The following is a 20,101-nucleotide window of genomic DNA, read 5'->3' on the forward strand; positions in this document are numbered from 1 at the left end:
CATGCATTTCAAGGAAATCACTTCTAACTACAAGCAGCCAGAAAGAGCAGACAGTAAAACACAGGTAAGACCGCTTGGGCACAGAGACAGGTGAGGAGAAAGTCTCTTGGGGTAACTGCCAAACTTCACCCTCATACAATGGGCCCCAGTAAAACAGTGGCCTTAATAAGCACTTTCCTTTCCCTTCAGGTACACTAAGATAGAAAAGCTAAAAGCAGACTCGGGGGGATATGCCTGCAGCTGCAAAAAGATGTATGGGAACAAACATGCAACTGTCCCTCCCAGAGAAGCACAACAAAGAGACACAGAAGCAGTCCAAGCCTCTCATAAACTCTCCTACCCTGAATCTTTAAAAACTCTTAGTCTGTAAGAGAGTGTGGCTCTAACCTAACTTGGCCAACTGCCCCTCTCAGGTTTGTTTAAAATAAACCTGTCCCTGTTGACTGAAAAGCCATCTTCTGTGTTTCTCTCCTCTTTAATTCTTACAAGATTAAATGTTGTCAACACAAAGAAATGATAAATCTTCGAAATTACCAATATGCTAACAACCCTGATCTGATCACTATGCATTGTTTGTATTAAAACATTATGTAGCCCATGAATATATACAATCATTATTCTTTACAAAATGAAAAAAACATGTAAATGTAATATTGACAGCAACTAATTGGATTAGTTTTTGTAGTATTTTTAGCTTCTATCCATTCAGTATTCTTTTTTTTTTTTAGACAGAGTTTGGCTGTGTCACCCAGGCTGGAGTGCAGCAGAGCAATCTTGGCTCACTGCCACCTCTGCCTCCTGGGTTCAAGCCATTCTCCTGCCTCAGCCTCCCTAGTAGCTGGGGTTACAGGAGTGCGCCACCACATCCAGCTAATTTTTGTATTTTTAGTAGAGATGGGATTTCATTGTGTTGGCCAAGCTGGTCTCGAACTCCTGACCTCAACTGATCTTCCCACCTCAGCCTCCCAAAGTGCTGGGATTACAGGCATGGGCCGCCACGTTCAGCCCATTCAGTCTCTTTTTATAATTAAATTTAATTTTTTTAAAGTATGTTTGTATATATTTCTTTTCTTTTTTTTTTTTTTTTTTTGAGACAGAGTGTCATTCTGTTGCCCAGGCTGGAATGCAGCAGTGCAATCTTGGCTCACTGCAACCTCTGCCTCCCAGGCTCAAGCGATTCTCGTGCCTCAGCCTCTGAAGTAGCTGGGATTACAGGCGCCTGACACCATGCCTGGCTAATTTTTGTATTTTTAGTAGAGCTGGGGTTTCACCATGTTAGCGAGGCTGGTCTCCAACTCCTAGCCTCGGCCTCCCAAAGTGCTAGGATTACAGGCCTGGGCCACCAGCCATTCCCACAATTTTTTTTTTTTTTTTCTTGAGACTGAGTCTTGCCGTCGCCCAGGCTAGGGTGCAGTGATACGATCTCAGCTCACTGAGATCTCCACCTCCCAGGTTCAAGCAATTCTCCTGCCTCAGCCTCCCAAGTAGCTGGGACTACAGGTGCATGCCACCACACCCAGCTAATTTTTTGTATTTTTAGTAGAGATAGTATTTCACCGTGTTAGCCAGGATGGTCTTGATCTCCTGACCTTGTGATCCACCTGCCTTGGCCTCCCAAAATGCTGGGATTACAGGTATAAGCCACCAGGCCTGGTGTTTTTTTTTTTTTTTTTTTTTAGACACAGTCTTGCTCTGTCACCCATACTGGAGGGCAGTGGCGCGATCTCGGCTCACTGCAACCTCTGCCTCCTGGGTTCAAGTGACTCTCTTGCCTCAGCCTCCCAAGTGACTCTCTTGCCTCAGCCTCCCAAGTGGCTGGGATTACAGATGCCTGCCACCACTCTCAGCTAATTTTTTGTAGTTTTAGTAGAGACAGGGTTTCCCCATGTTGGCCGGGCTGGTATCGAACTCCTGACCTCAGGTGATCCACTCACCTTGGCCTCCCAGAGGGCTGAGATTACAGATGTGAGCCACTGCACCCAGCCATTTCCACTCTTTAAAGATAAATTCTGGGCCGGGCATGTTGGCTTACACCTGTAATCCCAACATTTTGGGAGGCTAAGGTGGGAGGATTGCTGGAGCCCAGGAGTTGGAGATCAGCCTGGACAACATGGTGAAATCCTATTGCTACAAAAATTAGCCCAGTATGGTGGTACATGCCTATAGTCCCAGCTACTCAGGAGGCTAAAGGGGCAGGAACACCTGAACCCAGGGAGGTTGAGGCTGCAGTGAGCCATGATCGTGCTACTGCACCACAGCCTGGGCGACAGAGTGAAACCTTGTTTCAAAACCAAAAAGATAAATTCTAAAATCCTATGCTACAACAGCCAGCATGGTCTGGCTCTTCTCACTAGCCAGCTTTTACCTCTTGCCTCCCTCCCTCCCACACTCCAGGTTTTGGAATCTTCTAATTGCCTTAGCGTGTTCACACATGGTGTTCCTTTAACTGGGAACACTCTTCCCCACTTATTTCCCTTTTCCCAAGTATCTAGGTCTTTGAGAAGACTTTCTCTGATCCCAGCACTAGGGGAGTGGGGATCTCAGTTACCCTTGCTTCTAGTTTTCTATTTTTCCTAGTACGTATTTATTGGAATCATAATTATGTCATCATATGAGAGATGATGTAAGTAATTTTCCTTTCCCCCACAGGATTATAAATTCTATCAGGGCAGGCACTATCTCTATTTTGTTATTCAGTGTACCTCCAGCGGCTAGCACAGTGCCTGATGTAAAGTAGGCAGTCAATAGCTGTGAATTCATGAACATAAGGGAAGTAGAAAGCAAGATTTTTGCCCTTTAAGAGATTAAAGTCTTCCTGGGGAAAGAAAAAAAAAATTCAGGAAACACTTAGCTATGCCCATCTATGCCCAGCAGTTCAATAATTAAGAACCAAAATGCCAGGTACAGTGGCTCACAACTGTAATACCTAATCCCAACACTTCGGCAGGCCAAGGTGGGAGGATCACTTGAACCCAGGAGATTGAGGTTGTAGTGAGAAGCTGGGCAACAGAGCAAAACCTAGTCTCAAAAAAAAAAAAAAAAAATTCATGGCCAGGAAAGATATCATAAATCCAGGGTAAGGTTTTTTATACAGATTAAGGTGATGCCTTCTACAGTGATTAAAAGTCTCTAAAGATTAAGTCATCCTTCTCTTCGTGATTCAGAGAGGGAGATACACTTACAAACAGAGATTTCCTTTACAGCTTTAAATTTCTTTTACAAAAGGGTAACTCTCCAGAACTTCTCCTATGTCTGTTGTTTCTCAAAATAACCAGCTCACAATAATCCTTATGACAAAGAGGTATATTTGGGATAGCACATTCTGGACTCTACAGTCATATTTTGGGGTGGTGTGTCCTGAATCCCATTAATATGTTTCAGTTATAAAATTAATAATAAAGTATAATATGTATGTTTAAAAGTGAAAATAGACTTTCACTTTTAAAGGATTTTTCATTCACACCTGTAATCCCTGCACTTTGGGAGGCCAAGGCAGGAGGATTACCTGAGCTCAGGAGTTCAAGACCAGCTTGGCCAATATGGTGAAACTCTGTCTCTACTAAAAATACAAAAATTAGCTGGGAATGGTGCTCACCTGTAGTCTCTGCTACTTCAGGGCTGAGGCAGAAGAATCGCTTGAACCCGGGAGGTGGAGGCTGGAGTGAGCTGAGATAGTGCCACTGCACTCCAGCCTGGGCAACAGAGTGAGAATCTCTCAAAAAAATAAATAAATATATTGTAATATAATAATCAAAATATACACAAACACCTATATACATTAATACACATATGAATATATTAAAAACCTGAAAGAATATAAGCCAAACCATTCACTGTAATATCTCTGGATGGAAGGATTATGGGAACTTTCTCTTATCTCATTATATAAATATATAACATACTTTTTGTCTGTTTGTGACGGCATGTTGCTCCGTTGCCCAGGCTGAAGTGCAGTGGTGCCATCATAACTCACCGTAACATTGAATTCCTGCGCTCAAGTAATCCTCCGGCCTCAGCCTCTCTAGTAGTTGGGATTACAGGTGTGAGCCACCTCACCGGGAGGCAGGTGCTTTTTTTGTTTAACCCAAACCAGTCACTTATTCATCATTTAAACTAGTGTAAATTATTCACTGAAGCTATAGAAATTAATTTTCTACCAGAAACAACCTTATACCTAGAGTCATCTATACAAGCTCAGATCAAACTAATGCCTCTTGGAATTCTCTATCAGAATGCCTTCTCAGGATTAGTTGAACTAACACTGCTGAAACTTACTTTGCTCTTGGAATTTCATCTTAAGGAGGACTCTGTTGGAATTCAAATTAGCTTCCTAACCCTGTTTGCAATAATTCTTAAAGCATGAGTCAGCACCACTATTTCTGCAGTTACTTTATCTCGTTTGCCAGAGTTCTATTGTTTTTATATTTGTGGATGTTCAAGGGTTTTTTTTTTTTTTTAAAAAAAAAACCAATGATCCTTACCCAAGATATATCATTTAAGTCATTTTTACTAAATCACTAAGGATTTTCAAAGCAGACTATTTTAACACATTATAACAGATTAGGCCCTATTAACTATTTTTACATAATAATAAGGTCTGCAGTCCCCATCAAAGGCCTTTTTCTTCAGAACTACTATCACAGTGTCCCCTGCAGGTCACCAGGTAGATGTGCATCCTGAGGGGGCATATTTCTTAAGGGTGTTTGTGTAATTCTTCTTATGCCTCTTTAACAGATGGAATGAAATAATAACAAATTAAAATGTTATCACATTAATACATCTTCAAATTTCCCTGGAACTTCAGATAAATTTATTTCTGTGTCTATAATCTTAGAGTTATATCAAGTTTTATCAGAGATTTTTAAAACACTCATTACATTTTTAATACACAAAAATATTACAAAGGAAACAAAATGTATTTATAATAGTATTTCCCAGATAACATAGCCTTAACAAATAATACTTACCTAGGGGCAGTGGCTCACTCCTGTAATCCCAGCCTTTTGGGAGGCTGAGGCGGGAGGACTGCTTGAGCTCAAAAGTTCGAGACCAGCCTGGGCCACATAGTGAGACCTCCCCATCTCAAAAAAAAATCAAAAACTTAGCCAGGCATGGTGGCGTGCACCTGTAATCCCAGCTACTCAAGAGGCTGAGGCGGGAGAATCGCTTGACCCTGGGAGGTGGAGGCTGCAGTGAGCCATGATCACACAGCTGTACTGCAGCCTGGGCAACAGGATTGAGATCTTGTCTCAAAAAAAAAAAAAAAAAATTAAAATAATACTTGTTCGCCATTAGAAGTAAATCATGTCTATAATTAAAACATGAAATTCATCATATTATATTTTGAGTATGTTTGTATTTGAAGTTTTTTTTAATTGGCAGATACTTGAAAATGTGATCTTTATGGCCCTGAAAGCCCTTCATAGGTGATATGAAAAAGCAAGCACTCTGTTTCACTTTGGATGCTCTGAAAAGCAGACACAAAGACAGGAGTCCATGTGCAAGAGAGAGACCTATTGGGGAAACGTCTGTGAAAGATAAAGGGAAGACAGCAGGAGTAAGCAAGGAGAGGCTGCAGAAATCCATGCTTATCTGACACCCGGGAAAGGAGGAAGGGAAGGATAGGAGTCTCAGACTTCAGTGCAAGCTAACATAATCTTAGCCAGGCTGATGCAGAGTCCTTGAGCCAAAGTCCCATTACAGGAATCCTGCATCTTGCAAGAATGGGCCTATGTTAATATCCCACCATGGTCACTGATGCAGTGGCAGAGAAGGTTAGAGGGCGGCAATGTTCACAGAAGCTGCAAGGGGAGGCTTTCAGCCAACAGTGGCTCCCCCTGCAGGTTCAACCAGAGTGGAGCATGTCCATGGCCATCAAATACTCCATTCATTTTGAATAAACCGTATAATTAATAATATTCTATGAAGATAAGATATATTTCCCTTTATGATACTCATTTATTTGTAAGCATATTTGTTTAAAAGTTTATCTGTTGTGAGTGAAATCATTACTTAAAAATCATATTCTTATCCTTTTCATGAGAAAAAATCAATATCCAAAAATTCAAATAGAAAACTAAAAGATAGTTTTTTCTTGAAATTGAGGTTCCATTAACCCTATTTAAAATAGAATACCACAAATTGATGAATATTATTGGATCCCAATTAAAGCAAGCAAGCACATCCTTCTGAAGCAATCAACCCTATAATTAACATGATTCTAATACAGCAGCTAAAATGTTTGTCTTATTTTCATAGTTATTCTTCTAAATTTTTTTTCAGAGACAAGGTCTCACTCTGTCTCCTAGGCTGAGGTGGCACAACCAAAGCTCACTACAGCTTCAGGCTCCTAGACTCCCGCTCAGCCTCCCGCCTCAGCCTCCCCAGTAGCTGGGACTACAGGTGTGCACCACCACACTTGACTGATTTTTTACTTTTTGAAACTGGGTCTGGCCCAGGCTGGAGTACAGTGGCATGATCTCAGCTCACTGCAACCTCCGCCTCCTGGGCTCCAGCGATCCTCCCACCTCAGCCTCCTAAATTGCTGGGATTATAGGTGTGGGCCACCATGCCTGGCCAACTAACTCTTTTATTTATTTTTTATTTATTATTATTTTTTTGAGTCAGAGTCTCATTCTGTTGCCCAGGCTGGAGGGCAGTGACACAATCTTGCCTCACTGCAACTTTGGCCTCCTGGGTTTAAGCAATTCTGCCTCAACTTCCTGAGTAGCTGGGATTACAGGCACATGCCACCTACCTGGCTAATTTTGTATTTTTAGTACAGACGGGGTTTCACCATGTTGGCCAGGCTGGTCTTGAACTTCCGACCTCAGGTGATCCACCTGCCTTGGCCTCCCAAAGTGCTGGGATTACTGGCGTGGTTGGGATTATAGGCATGAGCCACCGCACCTGAACTAATTTTTTGTTGTTTGTTTTTGTTTTGAGATGGTGTCTTGCTCTGTCACCCAGGCTAGAGTGCAGTGGTGTGATCTCGGCTCACTGCAACCTTTGCCTGGGTTCAAGTGATTCTCCTGCCTCAGCCTCCCAAGTAGCTGGGATTACAGGCACCCACCACCATGGTCAGCTAATTTTTGTATTTTTAGTAGAGACAGGGTTTCATCATATTGGCCAGGCTGGTCTCCAACTCCTTATCTTGTGATCCACCCGTCTCAGCCTCCCAAAGTGCTGGGATTACAGGCATGAGCCACCGCACCTGGCCTAATTTTTTAAAAGTTTTTGAAGAGACAGTCTTGCTATGTTGCCCAGGCTGGTCTCAATCTCCTGACCTCAAGCCATACTCTCTGCTCAGACTCTCAAAACACTGGAATTACAGGCATGAGTGACCGTGCTCAATCTTTTTTTTTGTTTGTTTGTTTGTTTTTTGTTTTTGAGACAGATTCTCACTCTGTTGCCCAGGCTGGAGTGTAGTGGAGGGATCTCGGCTCACTGCAACCTCCACCTCCCAGGTTCGGGTGATTCTCCTGCCTCAGCCTCCCAAGTAGCTGGGATTACAAGCGCATGCCACCAGGCCCAAGTAATTTTTGTATTTTTAGTAGAGACAGGGTTTTGTTATGTTGGTCAGGCTGGTCTCAAACTACTATTTCAGGTGATCTGCCCACCTCAGCCTCCCAAAGTGCTGGGATTTTAGGTATGAGCCACTGTTCCCGGCCAGGTATTTCTTTATAGCAGTGCAAGAAGGGATGAATACACTCTCCCATGAGTCATTCTTTAGCACACAAAAACCAGTACATTCCAAAGGTTTTAGAAGCTTCCACGCCAGGAACTCAGGACAAAGACTAAATATTTATTTTCTTTTTTACTATACTACAGACAAATCCTTGATTTTTGACCACTGATTCCTTTTGGCAAAGAATCATAAGACTTAAAAGACAGTGGCACATTTCTAAAACCCCATTCAATCACTAATAACCTGTCCAGTCCATCAGCCTATCATATGAAAATGTCTCCCAGGGTATGGCCACTCAGGCTTCCATTTGATCTTTTCAGGTTTCAAAAGCAGAGTTCTTAGCAATATATATCTTCATTATTTCAGGCATCTGATATAATTAAGCTAAGAGACAATATCTTCCCTTGAGTTTCTTTGGAGATCTTAATGAATATTGGATTTCCCTCATTATATAACCCATTTATTTATTCCTTTACTCTCATCTACTATTTCTCCTTATCTCCACTCATACCCAAGCTTTTTTGGCTTTGGAAGGAGTATTTGGTTCAGCTACTGGGCTGCTCTGGGTTGCAGGCAGTAAAACTAGTGATGTGGTTCAGGACACACTACTCCAAAATATAGCACCTGAGCATTTGAGAAAATAGCAGAAGCAAAGAGATCATTTTCACCTTCACCTCACTCCTTTTCCTCTGAAGCAGGTCATAAACCATAGAAAGAATACTCTGGCCATTTCCCTTGAGGCAGGCCATAAAACCTGGTGTCCTTCCCTGAAGTAGGTCATAAGACCGTCATTTGAGAGGTACCCTCCCCTTACATAGAGAAAAGGAACATCCTTACCTCTGAAGACCCCAGGACACAGAGAAGAAAGAACCTGAACAAACAGTCCATTCTAAGTTCCCCCAGTTTGTTACTATTACATCACACTCCCTTTGTGTAATCATACTCCTGCACGACTGTCCACTCTTTATCAACGCTACGACAATTGTCTTCCACCCCTTCATTGAAATTTCATTATCTACTGACTGCAGGAAGAAGATTGAAAGTCAAACACCAAACCTAGAGTACAGAGGAACTTTGTCTCAAGCTATTGACTTCTGCTTGGGCTCATCCAACTTCCACAAAGAATCCTTTGCAAGCAATCGTCCATCTTTCAAGCTCATCCAAAGAATCATTTGTGACCCTCAAAATTACTTACATTCCTCCATCTCCCTCTCCCTTACAAAAAAGTGTGCATAAGCATCTGAACCTCACTGGGTTATGGGGTAATCACTCTACTGTGATTTTCTCCAGGGTATATTAATAAATTTGTATGCCAGCCAGGAGCGCCAGTAATCCCAGCACTTTGGGAGGCCAAGAGGGGGCAGATCACTTGAGGTCAGGAATTCAAGACCAGCCTGGCCAACATGGTGAAACCTTGTTTCTAACAAAACTACAAAAAAAATAAGCCGGGCTTGTTGGCACCTGCCTGTAATCCCAGCTACTCAGGAGGCTGAAGTAGAAGAATCGCTTGAACCCGGGAGGTGGAGGCTGCAGTGAGCTGAGATGGTGCTACTGCACTCTGGCCTGGGTGACCGAGAGAGACTCCGTCTCGAAAAAATAAAAAATAAAATAAATTCGTTAGCCTTTTTCTTCTCTTCATCTTTTCTTTTGTTATTTCACCTTCAGAGGGCAGAGCTTTCCCTTCACCGCTACAAAATGAAGGCAAGAAACTCAATTTTAGGGAATAAATATATAATCATTAATTATATACATATGTACCGTGTGTTATGCAGCCACAGACAACTGCTGGACAACAAAACCCACAAATGTGCCACACTAATTCAGTAGTCTGTTATTACGCTTTCAGTCATGCAAAAAACAGGTTTACGTGTGCGTGTGTGTAAAATATATTTGCTAAGCCCTTGTCCACTCACCTTACCATTTACATTAAATGAACCAGCACACTATGATTATGCCCATCATTAAACTGTCAGAACATTAAAAATCCATGTATTGTTTAAATTAGGCTTAAGTTTTCTAAAAGCAAGGGAACACACACACGCACGCGCACACACACACACAGAGCATGGCTTCAGAGTTCTAGCAGAGACAATAACCAAATGGTTATTAGTATTCTAGAAGTTTCAGTGAGTGAAGGGCGCTAAAATGCAGTTTGAAAACCAAAACCGTGGCATATCCATTGTGGTATCGTAATGTTGCTACTCAACTCTTTTAATCTTGTAATCATTGCAGGTCTTAAAATGATCCTGTGTACCGTGTTCATTTTGATAGCGTTGCATCTTTGTGAAAAGTCGCTCAGCAGCCGCACGCCACCAAAAGGCAATTCCCGGCGCTCTGCAGTGGTACCGGCACTGAGCGGCCTTCCGGGAGAGGCAGACAGCAGACGTGAAGGAGGGGCCGAGAGCCCGGCTAGGGACCCGCCCACGCCAGCCCTCAGCCCCCTCGCCCGGCCCCTCCGCGGAGCGCGCAGCAGCCCATGCGCCGGCGCAGGCCCCGCCTCCTCGCTGGGCCCCGCCTCGCCGCCACCACGGGATCCGGGATCCGCGCACCCCGCCCTCGTCCTCTCGTGGAGCCTGAGGCGACGGTAGCATGGAGGGGGAGAGTACGTCGGCGGTGCTCTCGGGCTTTGTGCTCGGCGCACTCGCCTTCCAGCACCTCAACACGGACTCGGACACGGTGAGCCGAGGGACGGGGCGGGGTCCGGCGTGGCCTGGGAAGACCCCTGCGCGCGGCCTGCCTCGCGGCTGTTGCCCGGGTTCCCCGCCCGCTCCCCCGACGCCGCCGCGCCTCCTCCCTGCGGTCGCGGCTCTGCCTTCTCTCCCCCTCAGCGGTCCCTAAGGTGCCTCGTGCCCACGAAGTCTTCTCCAGCATTAGCCCTCCCTCTGCTATCCTCCGTTGATTTCCCTTTTCCGACCAGTGTCCCACACGCTCCCATCTTTCCTCGGCGCCCCTTTCGCTGTGGAAACTTGGGCGTGAAAAGATGGAAAGTTCACGGAGCGTCTTCCCGCTGCTCTGCGGAGCCTGCGGTAAACTTTCCGTTTCTCGCGACGTCGGACAGGCGTTTGCAAAGCCAGGCGGACTTTCTCATGCAGAGCAGCGCCTGTGCGTGTTTGTTGAGATAGTAGGATGGTAAGGGAATAAAAATAGATGTTAGTGGATGGAACAGCTTAATCTGGTATATCAGATATCTTTTTATTTGCGTTATTTGTAAAACAGTTTTGAAAAGTACGTTGCCTATTTTCTAAAAGTTCTATGAAATTAAAGAAACACTGTAAAACGTTGAGCTCGGAAGTAGTTAATGTCCTGTAGTACTTTCAGTAACTTGCAGAAAGAACGTCTAAGCATCTAAAATAACCTCCCTGCTGTGTGGTACAGTTCGGAGAATACCATGCTGAACAATGCCTAGTAATTTCTGCTAAGTACATTTTAAGATAACACCTGTTTTACTCTCAAAATTGCCTTAATATAGATCGGGCGCGGTGGCTCACGCCTGTAATTCCAGCACTTTAGGAGGCCGAGGTGGGTGGATCACCTGAACCCACGAGTTGGAGACCATTGGAGACCATCCGGGACAACCTAGTGAGACCCGGTCTCTACGAAATCTAAACATTACAAAATTGCTTTTTTAGCACAATCCTAATAAAGGTTGGAATTGATATGTTTTATGTATACAATTTCAGATAACCTTACAAATTAATACCTAATAAAAACAAATATATGACCATTTGAAATATATGTGTAGCTGTGGAAATTATTTTGGAATGTCTTTAGTATAGATAGAATGGAACCTTAATTCCTCGGTAGCTGAAAGGATTAGCCCTTGGGAAATACCTGGGTGCTAGGGAGGCCCCTGTTTCTCAGATCTTTTTCCTGAAGTCTTTAAAGGCTGGTTTTTCTGGGTAGTTGCACTTGGATTGCCCCTGCTCACCTTCCCTGAGTTTGTCTTTGGGAGCATCAAAATCAAGAACGCTAGATTCTGGATATCCCCCCGTGTGATTCCAGTAAAGACTCACTCACATTATGGAAATAATCCTTTTTTACTTTTAGGGGAAAACATTATTAATTATTAAGAATATAAAATATTCCTGTAATCCCAGCACTTTGGGAGGCGGAGGTAGGATCATTTGAGCCCAGGAGTTCAAGACCAGCCTGGGCAACGTAAGGAGACCTCATGTCTACAAAAATTTTAAAAATCAGCCCGGTGTGGTGGCACATGCCTGTAGACCCAGCTACTTGGAAGGCTGAGGCAGGAGGATTGCTTTGAGCCCGGAAGGTCAAAGGAGCAGTGAGCAGTGATTGCACCACTGCACTCTAGCCTGGGTGATGACAGAGCTAGACCTCTTCTCAAAAAAAAAAGATATGAAATCTTCATTGTCAAGCACATTGGGTCTTTAAGTGTACCTAGAGAAATTGAATTCTCCAAAACTCAGATGAATTACCACGGGGGTGGCAGAATACAAGTAGTTTAAAAGAATTGGGCTCACAGCACTCCTTTTAGAAAGGAGACTCAAATTGAATTTTAATCTTTCATATTGTGCATGAGTTTTAATCAGAAAACACTAATCATGTCATTTCATACCTTAGAAGCTTTCTGTAACTCCCAGAAGCACATGTGGTTAAATCCAGAGTAGTCATTCAGGGTGTCCCATTATTGGCTCGCTCTAATTTACCTTTGATTTCCTTCTGCTCTAAGGCATCGTGCTTTACTCATTCCTTGGTGTGTGCTCATTTCTGGCTTTTAAGTCTTGTATGCTTCCAAGTGTGCCAAGTTCTCCATGCTCTGCTTACACAAATACTGCCCACTGCTTTAGTCTAATCTGTACTTGCCTCCCCAGGGCCAACACTTAATTATTTCAGGCCAGGCTAATCTCTCCCTTCCTCTCCTCTTTATTTCTACTTTTTTTCTTTTGAGGCAGAGTTTCACTCTATGGCCTGGGTTGGAGTGCAGTGGCATGATCACAGCTCACTGCAGCCTCAACCTCCTGGGTTCAGGTGATCCCAAGTAGCTGGGACTACAGGCATGTGCCACCATGCCTAATTTTTCTCGTATTTTTTGTACAAACGGAGTTTTACCCTGTTGCCCAGGCTAGTACTGAACTCCTGGGCTCAAACCATTTGCCCAGCTTAGCCTCCTAGTGCCAGGATTACAGGTGTGAGCCACCGTGCCTGGCCTCTTCTCATTTTTGTTTAACTCTTCATCTTTCCCAAGTAAACTAGAAGCATCTCAGATCTTTCATGTGCCCCCGACTGGTAGCACATACTTGTATACATAGTAAAATACTCAGAAAATACTGGTTAGTTAAGTGTCTGAACAGTAATTCTATCGGTGTATTCTATATACTCCCTCTTTATCTTCATAGGAAGGTTTTCTTCTTGGAGAAGTAAAAGGTGAAGCCAAGAATAGCATTACTGATTCCCAAATGGATGATGTTGAAGTTGTTTATACAATTGGTGAGTTATTTATTTCTCCTATGTTTGAGTCATTTGTGTCTCCCATATTTGATAGTGTATGCTGAAAGGGGTCAGCATAAGTTATTGTTTTTAAATTAAGAAATATAGATGCTGGGCAAGGTGGCTCACACCTGTAATCCCAGCACTTTGGGAGGCCGAGGTGGATTACCTGAGGTCGGGAGTTGGAGACCAGCCTGGCCAATGTGGTGAAACCCGTCTCTACTAAAAATATAAAAATTAGCCAGGTGTAGTGGTGCATGCCTATAATCCCAGTTACTTGGGAGGCTGTGGCCCGAGAATTGCTTGAACCTGAGAGGCAGAAGTTGCAGTGAGCCAAGATCGTGCCACTGCACTCCAGCCTGGGCAACAGAGCGAGACTCTGTCTCAAAAAATAAAAATAAATTAAGAAATATATATTAATTTTACAATAATTTAAAAGGATATGTTGCACTCATTTTGCAGTTGAAATTATGACCATGGACTGGTCTAAAGTAAGAAATAGTATGAGAGTTAGGAAGCAGATAAGATTACTCCCAGGGAAACAAGGATGAAACACTTGCTATTTAGTTGGCAGGAAGATGGCCCAGCAATAGGAAGACCAAGGAAGAAGATAAAATGTTAAATGCTGCAGAAAAGTTGGAAGATGAGAACTGAGAAAAATACAGTAATTGGATTATTAGATGACTGAAAATCCTCAGTAATTTCTGGAGTGTAATGGGGAAGAGACCACGCTACAAAGGGTTTGAGGGGTGGGTGGTAAAGCAGTATAGCTGGTGGCAGCTTTTCTGTCAGGGAAGAGCAGGGGAGAACCTTTAAAATGTATAGGGAAAAAAATGTTTAAAAGAAATAAAATGTATAGGGAGTTTTCTGATTGTCTAACATAGTTTTTCTCTATATGTGTATATATATTTTTAAACAAAACTGGTAGTGTACCTTATAAAAGGTTTGGCATAATATTGTGTCATGTTCACTTTCCAGTGTTGCATAATGCATAATTCTCTACAATATCTTTTTTTTTTTTTTTTTTTGAGGCAGAGTCTCACTCTGTTTCCCAACCTGGAGTGCAGTGGTGCGATCTCAGCTCACTGCAACCTCCGCCTCCTGGGTTCAAGCGATTCTCCTGCTTCAGCCTCCTGAGTATCTGGGATTACAGACGTGTGCCACCACGCCCGGCTAATATTTTGTATTTTTATTAGAGACGAGGTTTCATCATGTCTCAAATTCCGAGGCTCAAGCAGTCCTCCTGTCATGGCCTCCCAAAGTGTTGGGATTACAGGCATGAGCCACTGTACTGGGCCCGTCATTCTTTCTGCTGGCTACATATATCCTATTGTATAGACATACCATAATTTATAATTTATTTAACCGTGTAAGAATGATTTTCTGTGTTTTTGTTAAACAGTATTACCATGAACATTTAGTGTTGTACGTATCTTTGTGCCTTTGAGTGTATATTTGAAAGTCACATTCCTGGAGATAGACTAGCTGATTGCCTTTTGGAAGACTTATGCCATTTTACGCTTCTCCACAGTATATAAAAGTGCCTAGGTCCCCATACTCCTTATTTTTTTTGAAATGGAGTCTCGCTCTGTTGCCCAGGCTGGAGTGCAGTGGTGGGATCCCAGCTCACTGCAACCTCTGCTTCCCGGGTTCAAGTGATTCTCCCTGCCTCAGCCTCCCGAGTAGCTGGAATTACAGGCGACTGCCACCACACCCAGCTAATGTTTGTATTTTTAGTAGAGACAGGGTTTCACCATGTTGGCCAAGCTGGTCTCGAACTCCTGACCTCAGGTGATCTGCCTGCACTGGCCTCCCAAAGTGCTGGGATTACAGGCCTGAGCCACCATGCCTAGCCCCCATGCTCTTGCCAACACTAGATATTACCAAATCTTTTAATCTTTGCCAATTTGATAAGTGAAAAAATAGCATTTTAATTTGCATTTCTTAATTACAAAAGAGGTTAAGTATTTTTTCATACTTTTTACTTTTTTTCTTGGCCTTTTTATTTGAAAAGGATAGGCCTATCCTATTCTTTGGCTGCATTTGTACTATTTTGCTTTTAGTGATTTGTAATCACATTACTTAAGGAAACTGGGCTTTTGTCGTATGTTTTATACATACGCTAATGCAGTTTATAATTTTTTTTCTGCCAATAAATACTTTAATGAGAAACGAGGTCTATAACATATATAGCAGTAACCACCCTGGCCTATGCCTTCTGCTCTAGCCCAAGTCTGGGGCCCAACCAATTACATTTAACCCACATTTGGAAAGCAGGCCATTTTCAGTGTCATCCATCAGTATCCATCTTCATAGAACATACCAATCAGAGGCTAGAGTCTCAATGTTAACACTTTCTCTCAGGGAAAAGTTAACATGGTAACCCAAACATATAAATAACTTAGAACCAGCCTACTGTTCAGGAGGCCCTTAGGAGACCAACAGTTTGGTAAACACTTACAACTTTGCCAAAATACATTAGAACACCGGAAAAGGGAAAAGCAGTAGAAAGGCTGGCAGGGCTGGGCTCACGTATAATTCAGTCCTTAGAGTTAAAGCCTCTTGAGTTATTCATATGTAATTTAAAAAATAATGTTCCAGGGTCCAAGCTGAAGCCACTTTGGCCAAAATCCTTTATAGAGTGCAGAAAAGCCCTCATGTTTCCACATCTTTAAAATACCATCCAAAGTACACTTACAGAGATCCACATATCCCACGATTGCCCTCTTGGTTCATCATACGAGTGCCTACCACATCACCCGGATTAGAGGCAAGAGCTCCAGCCAAACCACACGTAAAGCTGGAAACAAAGCACTTTAAAGTTGTGTCTTCCATCATTCCTGACAATATTAAATACTTCATAGTAATATCATAGACTGGTAGCTCTACTCCCACAACAATGACAGCATGCTGAACAGTTGGAACCACACCCCTCCATAGACCCCTGGTGCCTTTCTGTTGGTATATATCAATGAAGCTGCCAATCATGTTCCCTTGGAACAAACTTCCTTGAGCCTGCATTCGAATCTTTAGAACATCGGTGCGATTGGCTATAGTGGAAAATATCACTCCTGACACCACCCCACAGATGTTAATTGAAAGAGTTTCATCTTCTAAACGTTCTACAAATAATTGCTTCAAGCTTTGGTAAATCCCAATTTTAATGGTGCCATATGATGCGTGTCTTCGCAAACAGAAGCAATTCCTGAATACAGAGCCAATACACCTTCCTCTTTGTAGATCCAAAACAAAGCATGAAACATCCGTCTATATTTTATTTCTTTGAAACGGATATCAATGCTTTGGCCTTGAACCTACCTGAAGTGTGTTTTGGTAAGGTCCATGGGGAAAGTTCCAAACTCAGCAATGATAGAGGCAAGGCCGCCATATACAATTCAGACCAGACATCTCATGGCTGTGGTACTTTGCTGCTGCTGCTCAGGCTCATCGGGCGACTAGGAAACTGAGGCTCCCACAGTCACAAATGCCACTGCAGTGCCAACCCGGAAGCATTGAAACCCTGTAGTTTGTAATTTTACTGTAGTTTTTTTTTGGGGGGGGTGGGGTTCAAACACTTGAGTTTTAAAAGCAAGCCCTTTATAGCAATACAAGATTATTTTTTAAAAATTAAAAAATAAAAGCAAGCCCTTAGAGCATATTTTTTTTCCCTAATTGAAATTAGTGTGCCGCCCAAAGTATCTAACATAGTTCTAGGCATTTGATTTAATTAAGCAAATGTTTACTGAGCAACTACATTGTGGTATTAGGTACAGTGCTAAGCTCTAAGGTATTTGCTCAAATTTAAATGTTGGATGATCACAGATGTTTAAACATGTAAAATCCAAGATCAAAATATTATTCCATTGCTTTGGTTAAGAAGATTTTCATCATTTTAAATTCCTTTAACAGGTGATTTTATTAATTGGGTAAATTTAGAGCACAGCGTTTTTAGAACTCAGTGAAAATGTGGCAACTTTGAATTTATCTTTTGTGTTGGACTTGTTAGACCATTATTTAGAGGAAATATAGCATTGTGGTTCCAGGCGAGGTTCTGGGTTTTGAACTCTGGCCCTGCCACTGGATTGGGCAAGCCACTTGTCTCTCTTTGCCTGTTACATCATCTTTGAAAGGGGAATAATGATAGTATATGTCTCAGATTTGTTGTGAGGATAAAAATTAGATAATCAGTGGTAAAATACTTCCTGGCATGAGGTAAAGGCTCAATATGCAGTATTCAAATGATTGTGAATTGAATTAATATAATCATAACTAAAAAATCCTTTTCTTCCAGACGTTCAGAAATATATTCCATGCTATCAGCTTTTTAGGTAAGTAGTAGTGCTAGTAAGTAAATGATCCATTGTGAAAATTACTCTCTGCAAGTGAAATAGTTTTTAAAACTAACAGATTATCTTAGTTATCACCTATACATGGTGGTACTGAGTAGAATGGAAAGTTTTTTTTAAGTAGCTGAAAAAAATCACTTGTGTATTGTCCACCCTAGTAGTTCTTTCTCTGTATTTATATTACTTTAAGCTGATCTCCATTACCTTTCCCAGGCACCAGTTTACCTTGAGAATTGCTTTTCCTTCTCACACCCAGTCACCTCATTGCATATTATAAACTCAGTAAATGAAGTGTTCTTATACATCATCAATAGCAGCCCTTTTTTCTACCCTTTTATTTCAGCATATTTTAGCAACTGGTTCCTCGTTTATATTTTTTAGTGTTATCTTTTATCTGTTAGCTGGTTATGTTCTTTTTCTTTTTGAGACAGGGTCTCACTCTGTCACTCAGGCTGGAGTGCAGTGGCGTGAACACAACTCACTGTAGCCTTCATCTTCTGTGCTCAGGTGACCCTCTCCACCTCAGCCTCCCAAGTAGCTGGGACCACAGGCACCAGCCACCACACTCGGCTGATTTTTGTATTTTGGTAGAGACAGGGTTTTGTCATGTTGCTCAGGCTGGTCTCAAACTCCTGGGTTCAAGCCATCCTCCTTCCTTGGCTTCCCAAAGTACTGGGATTACAGGTGTGAGCCACTGCACTCAGCTGGTTATGTTCTCTAACCTGTTTCCTATTGCTTTTCTAGGATGAATGCTTGCACTCAGTCCTACAGATAGTCATAGTACTGTTAACTCTAATACATTGTTTATTTTTTAGCTTTTTATTGAGTATAGCATACACGTAGAAAAGTATACAAATAAATGAATTTTCACAAAGCAAACACGTGTAATCATGTAACCGTAGCAATGTGTAATTTTAATGAAATAGTTTTATGATTTATATAAACCATGCAAGAAAAATCAGCACAAACAGCCTGGGCAACGTGGTGAAACACTGTCTCCACTAAAAATACAAAAATTAGCCAGGAGTGGTGGCATGCGTCTGTAGTCCCAGCTAGTGGGGAGGCTGAGGCAAGAGGATCACTTGAACTCAGGAGACAGAGGCTGCAGTGAGCTGAGGTCATGCCACTGCACTCCAGCCTGGGTGACAGAGCAAGACGCTGTCTCCAAAAAAAGAAAAAAGAAAAAGATCAGCATAACTATCTTACAGACTACGTACTATACACATCTTTAAAGTTATGTAAGAATTACAGTGGAGCATATGGTTAAGGTGAGAAATAACTGTAGGAGGAGAGCAGAAAAAAGGAGCTTAGCGTGGTCTTAAACTGCTATACCAAGAAAAGGTACAGCTTCTACACTGCCTTATGTGTAATGGATATGCAAAAATATTTGTTAGATAACTGAGGAACTCTTAGTGGAGACTCATAAGGATCTTCTGGACCAACAAAGGATTTAAAGGAGGAGCAAAAAGTGATTCAGTACCTTTTTCAACGACATTAATAATTAGACTAATTTAATAGAGGCTGAGACCTGAAGAAACCATCTATTTCAGTGATGAGAAACCAATGCCTGAGCCTTTTAGCTCTTACAGGATTAAAGCGGGGTAGAAAGGCATTAGGAGAGGCATGTGAAATACTTCTCATTCAGAGGGTAACTACATACTTCATTAAACAACACAATAATAGGCCTGAAAAGTTCATGATTTAACCAAGGCCACAGATCTAGTTAATGGCAGGGCAAAAATTAGAAGAATAAGGATTTCTTGAGCTCTAATCCAGCATCATACTATGCAGTTTCTTCCTCTTCCTGCTCTAATATAGAGGTTGCTAAAATAGAGCCCCATGATGTATTTTTATATGGCCCTCAATCTGAGACTGTTTACTACTTTTTGTTTTTTGGAGACAAGAGTCTTGCTCTGTCACCAGGCTGGAGTGCAGTGGCGCGATCTCGGCTCACTGCAACCTCTGCCTCCCAGGTCCAAGTGATTCTCCTGCCTCAGCCTCCAAGTAGCTGGGACTATAGGCAGGTTCCATCATGCCTGGCTAATTTTTTTGTATTTTTAGTAGAGACAAAGTTTCACCATGTTGGCCAGGATGGTCTTGATCTTTTGACCTCATGATCCGCCTGCCTCAGCCTCCCAAAGTGCTAGGATTACAGGTGTGAGACACCCACGCCTGGCCTTGTTTACTACATTTTTTAAGGGTTGTAAAAAAAGAAGGAGGAAAAATAGTCAATAGAGACTGGATGTGGCTGTCAAAGCCTGAAATATTTTCTATACAATCCTTTACAGAAAGTTTGTTAACCCTGCACTAAATTATTGTGATGCAGACTTTTCCACTGAAATACACTGATTTGGTTACCTCAGAAATCTGGAGGAAGTACCTCAGAAATAGCCTACTGAAACTTAGTGTGTGGATGGATAGAGTTTTCTTTCTTTCTTTCTTTCTTTCTTTCTTTCTTTCTTTCTTTCTCTCTTTCTCTCTTTCTCTCTTTCTTTCTCTCTTTCTCTCTCTTTCTCTCTTTCTCTCTCTCTCTCTCTTTCTCTCTCTCTCTCTCTTTCTCTCTCTCTCTCTTTCTCTCTTTCTTTCTTTTTTTTTTTTTTTTTTTTTTTTTTTTTTA

At 42.2% G+C, this 20,101-nt stretch overlaps 1 protein-coding gene and 1 pseudogene across 2 annotated transcripts in view; one reads left to right on the forward strand and one right to left on the reverse strand.

Moving 5' to 3' along the window:
* Positions 1 to 10,167: 10,167 nt before the first annotated feature.
* Positions 10,168 to 20,101, forward strand: part of ABRAXAS1 (abraxas 1, BRCA1 A complex subunit) — a 24,262-nt gene continuing 14,328 nt past the window's right edge. The window contains exons 1-4 of one of the 2 annotated variants that reach the window (XM_023222505.1): positions 10,211 to 10,363; positions 11,157 to 11,266; positions 13,048 to 13,138; positions 17,430 to 17,466. In XM_023222505.1, coding sequence (XP_023078273.1) covers positions 13,108 to 13,138; positions 17,430 to 17,466 — 68 coding nt within the window. In that variant the 5' untranslated portion in view covers positions 10,211 to 10,363; positions 11,157 to 11,266; positions 13,048 to 13,107. Of the gene's footprint in view, positions 10,364 to 11,156; positions 11,267 to 13,047; positions 13,139 to 17,429; positions 17,467 to 20,101 lie in introns of both variants that reach the window. The other variant, XM_023222504.2, reaches the window with a different exon arrangement.
* On the reverse strand, positions 15,069 to 17,421 carry LOC111549335 (annotated as a pseudogene).

The sequence above is a fragment of the Piliocolobus tephrosceles genome, chromosome 3 (genome assembly GCF_002776525.5).
Source record: "Piliocolobus tephrosceles isolate RC106 chromosome 3, ASM277652v3, whole genome shotgun sequence".
Lineage (NCBI taxonomy): Eukaryota > Metazoa > Chordata > Mammalia > Primates > Cercopithecidae > Piliocolobus > Piliocolobus tephrosceles.